The sequence below is a fragment of the Barbus barbus genome (assembly GCF_936440315.1).
Source record: "Barbus barbus genome assembly, chromosome: 12".
Lineage (NCBI taxonomy): Eukaryota > Metazoa > Chordata > Actinopteri > Cypriniformes > Cyprinidae > Barbus > Barbus barbus.
This window is the reverse complement of record NC_136740.1, coordinates 25,795,337-25,811,056: the sequence shown is the minus strand read 5'-3', so window position 1 is coordinate 25,811,056 and position 15,720 is coordinate 25,795,337. Positions and strand designations below refer to the sequence as shown.

General features: G+C 35.8%; 3 protein-coding genes across 3 annotated transcripts; 2 read left to right on the top strand and 1 right to left on the bottom strand.

The window, feature by feature from the left end:
- Nucleotides 1-2,487: 2,487 nt before the first annotated feature.
- On the bottom strand, nt 2,488-4,761 carry LOC306878007 (sialic acid-binding Ig-like lectin 15). The gene is made up of 3 exons (XM_079430086.1): nt 4,602-4,761; nt 4,134-4,523; nt 2,488-3,189 (listed from the first exon to the last, which is right to left on the bottom strand). Exons 1-3 carry the CDS (start codon nt 4,657-4,659, stop codon nt 2,762-2,764), a joined length of 876 nt encoding a protein of 291 aa, XP_079286212.1. The 5' UTR covers nt 4,660-4,761; the 3' UTR covers nt 2,488-2,761.
- A 1,059-nt stretch (nt 4,762-5,820) lies between these two features.
- On the top strand, nt 5,821-9,334 carry siglec15l (sialic acid binding Ig-like lectin 15, like; the record flags this gene model as incomplete). The annotated part of the gene is made up of 7 exons (XM_079430999.1): nt 5,821-6,043; nt 6,428-6,775; nt 6,866-6,893; nt 6,996-7,078; nt 7,174-7,313; nt 7,580-7,600; nt 7,800-9,334. 5 exons carry the CDS (start codon nt 5,821-5,823, stop codon nt 7,308-7,310), a joined length of 819 nt encoding a protein of 272 aa, XP_079287125.1. The 3' UTR covers nt 7,311-7,313; nt 7,580-7,600; nt 7,800-9,334.
- On the top strand, nt 8,171-10,976 carry LOC306878572 (CKLF-like MARVEL transmembrane domain-containing protein 7; the record flags this gene model as incomplete). The annotated part of the gene is made up of 4 exons (XM_079430998.1): nt 8,171-8,272; nt 10,208-10,378; nt 10,506-10,604; nt 10,866-10,976. The coding sequence occupies 4 exons, from the start codon at nt 8,171-8,173 to the stop codon at nt 10,974-10,976; spliced, it is 483 nt and encodes a 160-aa protein (XP_079287124.1).
- Between the last annotated feature and the right edge of the window lie 4,744 nt (nt 10,977-15,720).

Below are 15,720 nucleotides of genomic sequence, written 5' to 3'. Positions count from 1 at the left end.
AGATTCATCTTTTCACACTGAGGACAACTGAGGGACTCATATGCAACTATTACAGACGGTTCAAACGCTCACTGATGCTCCAGAAGGAAAAACCATGCATTAAGAGCCAGAGCGTGAAAACTTTTTGAATTTGAAGATCAAGGTAAATTTAACTTAATTTGTCTTCTGGAAAACATGTAAGTATCTTCTGTAGCTTCTGAAGGGCAGTACTAAATGAAAAAATATCATATTTAGGCAAAACAAGAAAAATGTACTCATCTTCATTCTGTTCAAAAGTGTTCTCTTAATGCATGGCTTTTCCTTCTGGAGCATCAGTGAGCGTTCTGTAATAGTTGCATATGTTGTCCTCAGTGTGAAAAGATGAATCTCAAAATCATACAGTCATTGTTGGAAAGGGTTCAAATACACAAAAATGCTGGAATTTGTGGGACCTGAAGGATTTTTCTGAAGAACAGCAGGCAGTTTAACTGTTCAGGACAAACAAGGGTCTCATGAACAACTATCACTAAACAAAAAAAAACACAGCTTTGGATCGTTCAGGTAACAACACAGTATTAAGAATCAAGTGTATGTAAACTTTTGAACGGGGTCATTTTTATAAATTCAACTATTATTTTCTCTTGTGGACTATATGTAAACTTTTATGTGAAATATTTTATTCAGGTCAGTACTAAATAAACAACATGCATTTTGTATGATCCCTCTTATTTTGGTAAAATAATTAACATTTTGCAGATTCTGAAAGGTGTATGTAAAGTTTTGACTTCAACTGTATATAACTTTATATATAAGATATGATTTTATGGTACGTTCACATATATACCTTCTTAAAAAGTGTTTTAATGAGCATATAACAGTTAAAACGGTTAACAAATATCTGTCTTCTGCTCTTGCTTTGCTTCTAGCTTTTTTATGTTTTTGAGTCACAAGTACCAAATTAGGAGCTTGCTTAGTTTTTTTGTTTGTTTTTTACAAATTCAACCCCCATTCTAGTGGCTGACAGAAACTGAATACCTAATAATTGACCGCTTAGGTTAATCGGTTAGCAGTATGCCAAGCTATTTCACTAACTGGTTAAATATTGTTTTTTAAAGCAGTCATGTTTTATACTAACTGTACTGAATATTCATTTGTGTGTTTTTAGATGATGGTGGCTGTCTGGTGACTCCAGAGATGTTTGTACTTGGTGAAGATGAAATGAACTGGTTCAAGTCCCGCGAGTACTGCATGAAAAATGATTATCTGTTTGCCAGGCTCAACAATAAAAGCAGCCAGACTAAGATGGCCTTAAACATGACACTAGAAAAACCCACGGAGGGCTGGATCAGTCTGCGTCGCAGCTTGTACTCAACAGACTGGTACTGGAAAAACGAGGACGCTTTCTCACCCAACGTGGACTTCACTTACTGGGAGAAAGGACAGCCTGAAAAACCGGAGAAAGGCTTGTGCGCCTCGGTTTCCCTGGATCCCAAAAAGAACTTCAGGTGGAAGAGTGCACGCTGCTGTTCTAAAAAGAAGCCTGTTTGCTATATAAAACCAAAATACTTCACTTTATGATATCCTTTGTAAACAACAGATGTCTTAATTACAAGACTTGTGACCTCCAAAAATGTTCAATGTTTAATTTTTTGCTTTCAGAACTATCTTTAGGGATCAGTATAGATTAGTTTGATTTTCATGCTCAACATTTATCTGTCTATACATAGTGAGACCCCTATATTAGACTAGATTTAGAAAATGTTATCTGGTGGGCCCAATTACATTGATCTAGCAATAATATTAACAGTGAAAGGAAAACTTGTACTGCTAACTTTTTAGGTTAAATATAACTATTAAATATAAGCGTGTAAGTTGAGATGCATTTTGAGCTGTATCCAGACTAAGATTTAAACAGTGATTATTATTAAAGAATGTTAATTGAACAACAATGAGTCCTGTGGACCTTTTTTTGTTTTTATACAAAATAATGCCATAGGCTTTATTTGATATAATTTTTTTAGCCCTTTATTTAAAAAATCTTTAACAGTCAAGTCAGACACGTTTAAACTGACTTGAAAATCATAAAAAAAATATTTAATTTCTCACAAATGGTCTTTCTTTGATTCAGCAGTCAATGTTCTTTTAAAAAATAAGAAAAAGCTATTTTTGTCATTGTAATTGTTTTTCGGCTGCCATTACCAAACCATTATCCTAATTTCCAACCCCTCTATTCGCCTGTCATATAGACCATTTTTATAGTATTCAGTTATTCTTAATGGATATAAGTCCCAATCTATTGTTTTTCCTTTGGGTTGTAAGAAGAAAAAAAAACTTCTGTGGCAATCCATGTTGACTTGAGACTGTCAATCAAGAAGACAGAAAGGCTTATGAGATTGTGTGTGTTTCACATGTGGTGGAAGTGAAAATAAGTAATCAGTCCTTATGTACAGGTAAAGTAGATCCCCAGTTTAAGATAAAAAAATAATAATCAAAAATTCTTTATATTTTCCAACCCACTGCTTTTTTTTTATTTAATTTTAACAGACAAATACATGAAGATAAAGATTTATATTTTATCAGATATTATATTATATTATTGTTTAAGTCACTCAGGGTGAAATTATCCACTCAGTTCAGACAAAGATGGAAGTCAGAGTCATATGGCTAACCTCAGAAGAGGAAGTTTATTTTAAGCCTGTGTATTTTTAACAACATACATGGGACAGGAAACAGCTTTGAAACCAGAGTGTTCTGATTATGTAAGCATAACATTTGCATCTTTTCAGTGTTCCACACTGCTAGCTCTGATGATAAACCTCCTCTTGATCACCCAAGCTCCTACACCCACAGCCAAAAGCAGCTTGGTACCCAATGCCAGAGCAAGAAGCAGCACAAGGAGCGGGAAAGAGCTCTTTGCGGTTAACCTCTCTGGACTGGGGGGCAAAAGGTAGAGCGTGGCTTGATCCTTCCCCAAAGAGTTTGAAGCCGCACAGATGTACTGTCTTCCAGGTTTGACGTCCAACAGTTGGCTTGAAGTGCGGTATTGCCCGGTAGTGTCCTGAGAAAGAGGGAATGAAGTATCTCCCTCCTGAACACCATCTGGTTCTATCCATTGAACGTCAGGAAGAGGGGAACCCTGAACATGACACACGGCTTTGAAGCCAGATACTTCAGTCCCCTCGGCTGACAAACTCAGGATTCGTGGTGCAGCTAGTAATGAGCAACATAAAAATAGCCTGTCAGAATATAAGAGCTGACTTCCATTCAGTTCATAAGTTGGAATTTGAATTGTATAGGCCAAAGCCCATGGAATTTAAATTTTAATGACAGGAAGTGGAATTTATTGAATTACAATAGAGTTTTTGAAAGCTTGGTGGTGACATTGAAGTCATGTGACCACAGAGTATTTCTTTATACTGTAGCCTACATTTAGTTTTTTTATTTCTGTTGATTGTAGTAGAATGAATTAAAGTTGTGCTTATCTGTGAAGCAAAACCTGTAAGAATCATAACTTGTTGAAACCTGTAAGAATCATAACAGTTTCATAAATTTTGGTAAATATAAAGATTAATATATAAATTAACTAAAGGTTTATAGGTGGCCTTTCAAACAGATTTATCTATAAGACTATAAAATGTTCAGGGCTTTTTAAATGTCTTTCTCACAAAACTTTATCAAGCCTTCATTAAATTTGTCTTGACAAACTTTAATTTTTCAGTTAACAATTGTGCTTATTGCCATAACAAGGATTTTAGTTAATTTTTAAATTGACTTTTCATATTTTAACATTTTAAGTCAAATTGCAATTCTGCTTCCTGTTTGCAACCTTAATTCAAATTCAGGAAATTAATAAAATTTTAAAGCATTCTGAATGGAACACTACACATCGTCCATATGCTTTACTGCCAAGTAGAACAGCCTTGGAGTTCATATCAACTTATTTTTATCCTTTCTATTTTTTAGAGATATTAATTGATTAATTGGTTAGGGTTAGGGCTATGCTTGTTGGACATTAATATTGTTCCAGGACCAACAAAAGATGTTGATTTAGAAAGCAAATTTACAGTCATCATAAAGATACGTTTCCTTTCCCTCTTAAACACAAGTTAAGACATCATATGGGAACATAAGGAATCAACTGATGCTTTTCTTACCCTCTACTCGTAGACGAGTACCCAGTGTGTTCTCAAAGCTTGTATGGGGATGCCCCAGTATCTCTACGCGACAGTAGTAGCGGCCGCTATCCTTCAAGGTCACGCTGTTGATTCTGAGAGAGATGTCATGGTTTCGGTGGTTGCCCTCCAGGCGGTAGCGCTGGTCCTGGTTGGGCTTTGATTGGCAGAGCTGGCTGTTGTTCAGACTCGTGCAGCGGAACAGCACAGTGGCGGCCCGTCCGTGGCCCAGGGTCCACACCACATGCATGGAGGAGGGATGGGTGTGATGTGGGTGGCTAAAAGAGCAGGGAATCACTACTGGGTACCCCTCTATCGCCCGGACCTCAGTGGGCGCTTTCATCAACCAGCCGTCATCGTCTTTGGCTATAGCTAGGGAAAAAAGTTGACAAAGCTTACAAAATAAAAATTATTAGGTCTATTGAGTTATTCTATTTTGAATTTTCTCACCTGCAGAATAAAGGATCACCAGCAGACCGAGAGTTTTAGTAAACTGGTGTGTGTCCATTGCAGAGGTTCTGCATTAAAGATTCAGTATGAGAAGAAAAAAAATCCTGGAAACATGTTCCTATTTCTGACTCACCATCACACATTACTGACTTCATACATCTATGAATATTACTATCTTAGACAAGTTATCTGTCTGTCTGGCTGTCTGTCTCTCGGCCCATCTTTACATCTGCCTGTCTGTTTTCTCTGTCTGTCTGTCTGTCTGTCTGTTTTCTCTGTCTGTCTGTCTGTCTGTCTGTCTGTCTGTCTATTGGGGCAGTCGTGGCCTAATGGATAGAGAGTTGGACTTGTAACCCGAAGGTTGTGGGTCGAGTCTAGGGTCCGGCAGGGATTGTAGGTGGGGGAGTGAATAACCAACACTCTCTCCACCCTCAATACCACGACTGAGGTGAGACCCTTGAGCAAGGCACCGAACCCCCATACTTGGCCACACACCACTTCCTTTCCCCCTTATATGTCTTTCTGTCCATTCATCCATACGTCCACCCACCCACTCATCTGTCTGTCTGTCTGTCTATCTATCTATCTTTCTATGACACACAAATTGGAACTTTAGGCTACTTGATAAAGTTTCACCTTATATTTTTTTTTTTGGAGCATGGCATTTCAGAGGAAATTACCTGCACTGACCAGTTCACAAAAAAAAAGGTATTTTGGAAACTTAAGTAGACAGTTCCTTATTTTAGTCATTACTTATCATCTTGTTTAGTCACGATACTTTCATTTGAAATCTTCTGTCTGTGAGATCCCGGAATGTTCTTTCCGAAGATGCAGGACTATGTGTTTGGTTTCCTTTCTTTTATTTGTAGTCTCAAAGGTAATATATTATTTTTAACATTTTAAATACAAGAATATGGCTAATTCTACACTGTGAAAATAAAACAATGAGGCACCATTTTTTTGGGGTTATTTCGGTATCATGCAGAGTCTTGGAGAACTAGTCTAGGAATTATGAAGCTTTCTTCATGTATCTTTTTTTTTTAAAGAAATAATAAGAAATAATTAAAATGAAAGCAATTAATGTAAACAGAAAACATATCCACAAAAAACTATGATTAACACCAGATTTAGATTTTTTGGCTATCTTGTAACAACTGATGTTATCATATTATTAATTTTTCTGTTGTCATCCGCAGGCCTATCATGTACACCATGGAAAATGGATGTAAAGGATCAGGTCAATGGCACATTGGGGCAAAATGTGATTCTCCCCTGCGTCTTCACACACCCAGAACAAAATGCTTACACCGGTGACATCACTGTTAAATGGATGCAGGACAAAACAAATGAACCCATTCTTCAATGCACATTTCACAATAAGACAAATAGACAAGACAGTAACTGTATTAATCAGAGATTATCACAGCGAGTCTTGCTTCAAGGTAACCCCAGAAAAGGAGACATTTCCTTACGGATCAATAATTTACAGTTTACTGATGCCTCACAGTACACCTGTAGGGTGGAGCTGAATTATGATAAATTCAATAGACACACAACGCTTAATGTCAATGGTAAGATTTACACAGCATTTGTATTATCACACACATATACAGTGACCTAAAAAGTATTTGGATGATTTTGGACACTTAAGTCACACTTAATGGAATAGCTCACAAAAAAAAAAAAAAAAATCTGTCATCATTTACTCGCCCTCGAGTATACATTTTATACATGTAATTATACATTTTAATTATGACACAATACTTTCTGGGACCACTGCGTTGTATGCATGAAATTACAGATTTTTTTGTGATTGTCAACTGTAGCTCCGGCACAAATCCTCATCCTATCCCTGGATTTAGATTATCCGGATTTGAAGGTGAAATGCATTGCCCAAGGGAAACCACTTCCAGAAATAAAATGGACCTCCTCATCTGGACAACTAAAAAACGTTCCATTCAAATCTTACCACAGCAACTACATAGTCAGCAGCTCAGTTCAATTCTCTGACCAGGCCGTGTACACTTGCCAAGCTGTCAACTCACTGGGCCAGGATCAGAAAACATTTCCACCAAACCATCCAAATTGTTCAAGTCTTTCTGTGATGACTGGCATTCTTGGGTGTTTGCTGTTGCTTGGGCTTGTAGCGGTTATTTTGGATGTGGTGAAAAGAAGTAAGTACCTGATTCTTTTTTGCGCATTTTTTATTAAAAATTGGTGTGTGCAAATTCTCATGGTCTGTATGTGCTACTTTTCCCAAAAAGGAAAAAATGCACAGAGAGTCATGCTACAGTAAGATCATGTTATTCATTTAAACTGTCCATAATCGTGAAATAGTGCATCTTTACTGAAAAGGTATTTGAATGTAACTCAATAACCGTTTTCATTTTTCAGGGATATGGGTGTACAGAGGGCTCAAACCTCTGTATATCAAGATAATGAAATAGTTTATGCCAATATCAGCACTTGTCCAGTTGGTAAGTATGATGATTAATAAAACCTATATAATTGTCCATTATAGTAATGTGTCACACAGTACTAATACTGTAATACACATTATTATTCTTTCTAGGTCGTGAAACTAGACAATCAGGTGTGTACTCAACAGGGGCACTGAGAGAGGGGGGAAAGGAAGAAATAAATCCCAGGGCCCCAAAAATTCGGCCCCCAAGACCTCCAGGACCCCCACCAGACATTGACGAAAAGTGAAAGGTGAGGACTATTTTACTATTGTGCTTAATTTCATAATAGCATTGTCTTAATCAAGGGTCGGTTAAGTTGACCTTTATATGTACAGTATGTATATATTTGATAGCTTTTGTTTTGATGAACCAAGTTATGATATCAATAGACCTAAAAAGGCAAATAAAAATGCTGAAAGAAGATATCAACAAACAACTTAACTAGTATATGTGCATAAAAAGTGCAGTTTAAATTAAAACATGTCTTTTTTCTTTTTTATGTGTGTGATGAAGCAGCTGATCCACAAGAATGTTATGGTAATTATCACAGGTTTTTTCTTTATCTGAGAAAAATGTAACACAAGCTATTTTTCTAGATTTAAACTATCGTCAGCCTTTCAAGAGCAACCCCCCACAAGGATATGTAGTCTATATATATCAATTAGTGAGAGAGTGTATACTTAAACGTGTGGATTATTATCTATATGTTATCACGTGGTATCTGTTTCTTTTCTAGGCGCTGATGCAGATGGACCAATCACATTTGTTTTTGATTACTGTATGATAATTTGTAAACAATCATTATATTTGAGATTTGTATGGTGTATTTTGCTTCGTATCTCAGATATATGTCATTATAGTTCAAATAATGTTATATTTTGGTGTATAAATGTTTTCAAAAAGTTTTTGAATTCAGGATTCATCCTCCGCGCGCCCCCCGGACGAGACTATTTTAGATCCCGTGGAAACGTGCATGTCTTTGGTCACACTCACACCCTGTTGTATTTGACGCTTCTACTGAATCAACTATTATAGTTCAATGCAAGCAGCTTTAAATAAATATTAGCTTATTTTATTTGTAAAGTTCCTCAAAGAGTATATACCAGAATGCCTCACACTGTTGTTACTGAAACATCCTCATCAGATGGAGGATTGTGCAACATCGCTTATGCGCGTTCATTTCAAGGATTACTGAAAATCGGCCAAGTGGTAAATTAAAGTCATACTTTTATCACATTTATTTGATGAAATAAAGCTAGACGAATGCATAGAATCGGACTAACGCAACTCTTAACTAAACTTTCCATGAATACATTGCTAATGCTCTAACAATGCAGGATGAGTGCGTTTATTTCCAGCAGCACGTCTTATATTTCTTTTGGAGAAAAGTCAACAAGAAGTTAAACATTCTTTTCACTAACAAAAATGCTAAAACGTACTGTATCATGATATTTCCATGCTTTATATCATGCATTATGTTTTTGGGCCGTAGTCTACCATGTTATTCTTTAAGAGATAAATCTGAAAACTTGTGCTAACTAAAAGTTTTAATTTTTAACAATCCCCAAAAAGTACCTTGACATCCTTTAAAGAATGCTGGATTAAGTACCATGGTAAATTAATCTGATGATCATTCAGTACCATGGTGAACAATCACAATTAGACATATCTCCTTAATCAGTTCTACAGGAAACAACAGAGTTCACAGGAAAAGGCACTTTGTGTGTGTGTTTTTTCCTAAATTTCCCAACCTTCTTTGCAACAGATTTATTCTCAAGTGAGAAATGCATCATATTTTAAATTTAACCGTAATATAGGCCAAAACAAACATTACTGCATATCTTGTAATAGTTGTTTTTGATGTTATTTAAATATTTGTATGCATAAATGCTTCATTGATTAACAGAACTTTTTAGTGAACTGTTCATGAATGCTATATAATTTTCTGTTTGAACAACACAATATACTAATCCGATTCTGTTAAAGGACAATTGGTGAAAAATACGAGTTACAGCTAAACATTGTAACATGTACTGTATAATGTTATTGCCATGTTTGAATGTGTGTCATACTATTATAATATTTTTTGGACAGTGGCATGGTGTTCTGTAAAGGATATGAATCTGGAATATTGCAATTCTTTAAAGTATTTTGGACCTTGGTATATGAATATGGTAATCATTCAGTACCAGAACATGTGACATCATCACTATACCATGGTACTGCTGCAGGAGGGAGGACTTCCTCAAAATAAAGTCTTTATTACTACTTAAATAACACTAGTGTTTTGGGGCTCAGAGTGTGGTTTAGGGTGTGTGTAGAAGGTGATGACAGGCACTGATAATTTGATAAAGCTCACACACCCCGGATGCTCAGGAACAGCCGGCTGCTAAAATGGTTGCAGTGATGAGAGAGATTTAGAGAGATTTGCACTGCAACATGTGGGGCCTTTGTGCTCAAAGAGGGCTAAACACAAAACCAAAGATTATACTTTCACCAGAAACATTTCAGATAGAAGATAAGTAGTTTGACAACATATTTTTTTCCCACCATTCACACATTTCTACTTAATTGGTTCAACAGGAAACACCAGTGTTCACAGGAAAATAAACCTGTGGTTTTTTTTTTGTATTTGCATTAATTATTTAACATTTCTATGCAACAAAGTGGGAAATGCATCATATTTTAACAATATTAAATGGTAATATAGCACTAAACAAATATGATTTCAAAACTAGTAATACTAGAATAATATCGTTTTGATGTTATTTTAAAAAACATTTATCATGCATATATTTTTGTTGAATTATAATCATAATATTACACTAAGAAGCAGAAATAGGACAATAATTAAATGTTTAGTAATTTATTTATTTTTTAAAATCATGATTTTAAAAAGTCACGATTTAAATATACATGAATTAAAAACCAGACATTTAAACTCAAAATATCAGAAACATAAAAATGATTTAAACTTAATATTACTAAAGAAATTAACAGAAACGGCTTCACTTCTCGTTGTCCAAGCACTTTTAAATTTACTGAGTATTATTAGTATATTATATATTAGTATGGTAAATATTAGTATTTCCTGTGAAGGGCACAAGAATCTTTAAATGAAATGTACTACCTCTAATTTTGCAGGTGATCCTCCTGATTGCTTTCCTCTGTGTGTACTGTGAGGGGATCAATTACTCTGCCTACCGATACTTTGAGGTGGTCACTGCATGGTTTCTCATGGTCTTCTTAATCTTCTTCCTCATGTATTTGTTTCGACTTCAAAGCAAAATCACATGCATCAACTGGACATTGACGGTAAGTCAGCAGAGTTCACATTTCACGCACATGTTCTCACCAAAGATCATGGCATTTGGTGTTTTTTGTAATCTTTCAAGTTTATGCTGCTTTTTCATCTCAAATTGGCTCTTTATTGTTTTCACAGGAGTTTTTACATTATGCTGTGGGAGGAATCCTGGTCTTTATCGCTTCTATAGTTGTTGCTGTGAAGAGTTATGGGATCTCAGCTTTGATCGCTGGATCCGTGAGTGCCTTTTTATGCTTGCAGTATGTGCAGTGCATGCTGCTAATTGGCCGGGGAAATGCACAAAGCCTTCTTGTGTAGGAAGCAGGAAATGCGAATCATTACTGTTGCATTACACACTATTTATTGGGCGGTGAATGTGCAATTCTTAGAAAGGTCTGTCAGGCATCAAAAGCAAATGACTTTCATGTTTAGTAATAAAATTTGTGATTATAGAATATTATTAATATGTCACTAATGTCTGTTTTTACACAAACACAGGTGTTTGGCTTTATAGCTACTTTTCTTATTGCAATCAGCATATGGACTTCTTATAAGGTCACATGTGGCTCTCAACCAACTGGTGAGTCTGACCCTGTTTTAATCATGTAATTTGTAAAATTTGAAAGCCGTGAACAGTTTAAAGGAATAAAAATAAAAATGAATATCCACCTTCAGTCCATCCAAGATGCAGTTGAATGTATTGGTTCATTGCAACAGATTTGGAGAAATGTATTGCATCACTTGCCCACCAGTGGATCCTCTGCAGTGAATGGGTGCCGTCAGAATGAGAGTTCTAACAGCTGACAGTAATCCACAAGTAATTCATACGACTCTATCAATTAACGTTTTGTGAAATGTAACGTCTAGTGAACAAGTCTATCTCTTGTTATCATCTCACATCACAACTGTTTGGACTGCTTTAGTTCTAAACAGCACTTGATCTGTACACATTTCTTTCCTGATTGACCTTTTCACTGAAGAAATCAGTATTATGGATTATGAACTTTTTTAGCTGGAAGCAATTGCAGTCTGGACTGGAGTCATTTGAACTCTCATTCTGACGGCACCCATTCACTGCAGAAGATCCATTGGTGAGCAAGTCATGTAGTGCTAAATTCTCCAAATCTGTTCTGATAAAGAAACACACAACATCTACATCTTGGATAGTTTGAGGGTGATTACATTTTCAGCATATGTGAATTAGCGTGAACTGTTCCTTTAACAGAATTGACATGTTGAAATTCATTGCATAATTTCTTGCTAATTCTCTCTTGAAGGTGCTGCAGTGTAACTGGATGGAAGACACTGTCTTATCAGATGCAAGTAGCAAGAAAAATTCTCAATTTATTCTGGAGAGATGATGAGTTCTTTAAGGACATTTTCAGTTGTTTTTGAAGATGCTTTATGCTTCAAGAGTGGATTTCATCATCAAAATTATAGTGCCTCAGTGAACTTAATCAGATGGGATCAAACTCAGAATTTTTCAGCATTAATTTTATTTTAAGAGTGGAGTTTTGATATATTTATCAACAATGTCTGAAACCAAAAGGGGCCATTTATTCACGAGAATGTTTACATTATTTATTTGACAGTATACAGGTGCATCTCAAAAAATTTGAATATCGTGAAAAAGTTTTTTCTTGTAAGTTATTTCAAAAAGTGAAACTTTCATATATTTTAGATTAATTACATGGAAAGTAAAACATTTTAAAAGTTTTTTTGTTTTAATTTTGATGATTAGAGCTTACAGCTCATGAAAGTGGAAAATCAATATCTCAAAATATTAGAATATTTATATTTGAGTTTCAATTAATGACCATCCCTACAGTATAAATTCCGGGTATCTCTTGTTCTTTGAAACCACAATAATGGAGAAGACCGCTGACTTGGCAATGATCCAGAAGACGAACATTGACGCCCTCCACAAAGAGGGTAAGTCACAGAAGGTCATTACTGAAAGGTGTGGCTGTTTACAGAGTGCTGTATCAAAGCATATTAAATGCAAAGTTGACTGGAAGGAATAATTTGGGTAGGAAAAGGTGCACAGAAACTGTCAAGCAAAGCTGATTCAAACACTTGGGAGAGTTTCACAAGGAGTGGATTGAAGCTGGAGTCAGTGCATCAAGAGTCACCACGCTCAGACGTCTTCAGGAAAAGGACTACCAAGCCACTTCTGAAAGAGAAACAACGGCAGAAGCGTCTTACCTGGGCTGTGGAGAAAAAGAACTGGACTGTTGCTCAGCGGTCCAAAGTCCTCTTTTCAGATAAAAGCAAATTTTTCATTTCATTTGGAAATCAAGGTCCCAGAATCTGGAGGAAGAGTGGAGAGGCACAGAATCCATGTTGCTTGAAGTCCAGTGTGAAGTTTCCACAGTCTGTGATGATTTGGGCTGCCATGTCATCTGCTGGTGTTGGTCCACTGTGTTTTCTGAAGTCCACAGTCAACGCAGCCATCTACCAGGAAATTTTAGAGCACTTCATGCTTCCTTCTGCTGACAAGCTTTATGGAGATGCTGATTTCATTTTCCAGCAGGACTTGGCACCTGCCCACACTGCCAAAGGTAACAAAAGCTGGTTCAATGACCATGGTGTTACTGTGCTTGATTGGCCAGCAAACTCGACCTGACCTGAACCCCACAGAGAATCTATGGGGTATTGTCAAGAGGAAGATGAGAGACCCCAGACCCAACAATGCAGATGACCTGAAGGCCGCTATCAAAGCAACCTGGGCTTCCATTACACCTGAGCAGTGCCACAAACTGATCACCTCCATGCCACGCCGCATCGATGCAGTAATTCATGCAAAAGGAGGCCCAACCAAGTATTAATTGCATAGAAATGAACATACTTTTCACACAGTAAAAAGTGATAAGTTGACTTAACTTAAAAAAAATTGAGGAAACCCGTTGCCTTAAAATTATCAAGTAAATAATAATAATAATAAAAAAGTTAAGTGAACCTGACAATTCACTTAACTTAATTTTTTAAATTATTATTTACTTGATAATTTTAAGGCAAGGGGTTTCCTCAATTTTTTTAAGTTAAGTTAACTTATCACTTTTTGGAGTGCAGAAGAAGCCTGACATTTCTGTTTAAAATATCCTTTTTTAAATTGATCTTATGTAATATTCTAATTTTCTGAGACACTGAATTTTGGGTTTTATTATCTGTAAGCCATAATCATCAAAATTTCAAGAAATAAAGGCTCTATGTGTAATGAATCTATATAATAGGGTTTCACTCTCTGAAATGAGTGACAAAAAATATTGACCTTTTTCATGATATTCTATTTTTTTTAGATGTAGGCCTACCTGTATATTGTGTGATGCAGATTTGATTCAGTGCCTGTGATAAAAGAATATTTTGGCTGAAATTAGGTGTTCATGAAGGATCGAGATGCTGACCCATGCACAGTATTATTACTATTATTACAAGAGTTGAAGTGTATTTTTGCTTTTCACAGTATCTCTATAAATGATATTATGATTTGCAACTGTGAGGTTTGAAGAATGTATTTTTGGCTTTCTAAATTTAAATCCCTACACTGATAAAAAGAAAAAGTCTCCTGATGTTGTGTATGTTTTGTTGCTTCTTCATTGATTCAAAATCAGAATTTGAATCAGAACAAGACTTTTACTGATCCTCATGACTTGGCTTTCTTCTGAGGATTACATAAGAGGATACTTTGAAAAATAATAGTAACCAAACAGCTTTGGTTTCCATTGACTTCCATTATATATTTTTTTATCCATACAATTGAAGTCATAGGGAACCAAAAATGATACCTTCATTCTGCAAAATATCTTCTTCTGTGTTGCACAGAAAAAATTAAATCATACAGGTTTGAAATGACAGGAAGTTTAGGAAATTACAACAGAATCTGAATTTTTGGGTGGACTATCCCTTTAGGACTATTATTATTTATTTTTTTGCATTGTTACATCCGTTTTATGGCAAACATGAACATAATGCAAAGATGTAAATTTAAGTGAATTGTCAGGTTCACTTAACTTATTTTTTTAATTATTATTTACTTGATCATTTTAAGGCAACAGGTTCCCTCAATTTTTTTAAGTTGTCAACTTATCACTTTTTACAGTGTGTGTATATATATATATATAAGCCTTTATTAATTCTCTTCAAATCCCAAACAGGCATTATCATTGTCGATCACACATCGTCCACAATGACTCCAAGCTGCATTTTTTGAAAGATTATGTATACAAACAAAATAATTACTTACAAATAGTAAATACAGAAATATTAAAACAAACTATGCATAAACTAAACTTAAGGGAGATTAATAAATATATACTGAAAGTAATTTAGAGAGTTTTAAAGTGTTCAATTTGTTAGCTGATTTAAGGATACCAAATCAAATTTTCAAATCCCACAAAACTTGGAGCAAATTAAATGAAACTTTAGTAAGTCAGTGAAGCTGGACATGACTGACCTCTGGTGGTGACCTCTGGAGGTAGTGCCTTCATATTTCAGTGTGGTCATGAATAGCAAAAGAATGGAGCTTCTTTAAAGGAGCATTTCGAAATCAGAATTTTTATTATTCCAAGATTAAAGAGCCGGTAACATTTGTAAAAGTTCGCCGGGAAAAGTTTGACAGGATTAATTTGTAAAATTATTTTCAGTTAAGGGAAAGGGAAGTGGTGTGTGGCCAAGTATGGTGGACCCATACTCAGAATTTGTGCTCTGCATTTAACCCATCCAAGTGTACATACACCCGGAGCAGTGGGCAGCCATTGCTGCGGCGCCTGGGGAGTAGTTGGGGGTTCGGTGCCTTGCTCAAGGGTCTCACCTCAGTCGTGGTATTGAGGGTGGAGAGTGTTGGTTATTCACTCCCCCACCTACAATCCCTGCCGGACCTGAGACTCAAACCCACAACCTTCAGGTTACAAATCCAACTCTCTATCCATTAGGCCACGACTGCCCAACAAATAATTCTGCCTGTTAACACAGAATACTCACCCATGCTAATGCTTTGTTCTTTACCAAAGTCTGTCCTGGTTAATGACAAACAAAACGCTCTGCATGTGGTAGACTTAACTTTTTCAAACTTTTACAATGACAAAATAGCATAAAAAAACAATACAATAAAAGATGTACCGTGGGGCAAATAAGTATTTGATACACTGCCGATTTTTCAAGTTTTCCCACTTACAAAGAATGGAGAGATCTGTAATTTTCATCGTAGGTACACCTCAACTGTGCGAGACAGAATATAAAAAAATCCAGAAAATCACATTGTATGATTTGTGAATAATTAATTTCCATTTTATTGCATGAAATAAGTATTTGATCACCTACCAACCAGCAATAATTCTGTCTCTCACAGACCTGT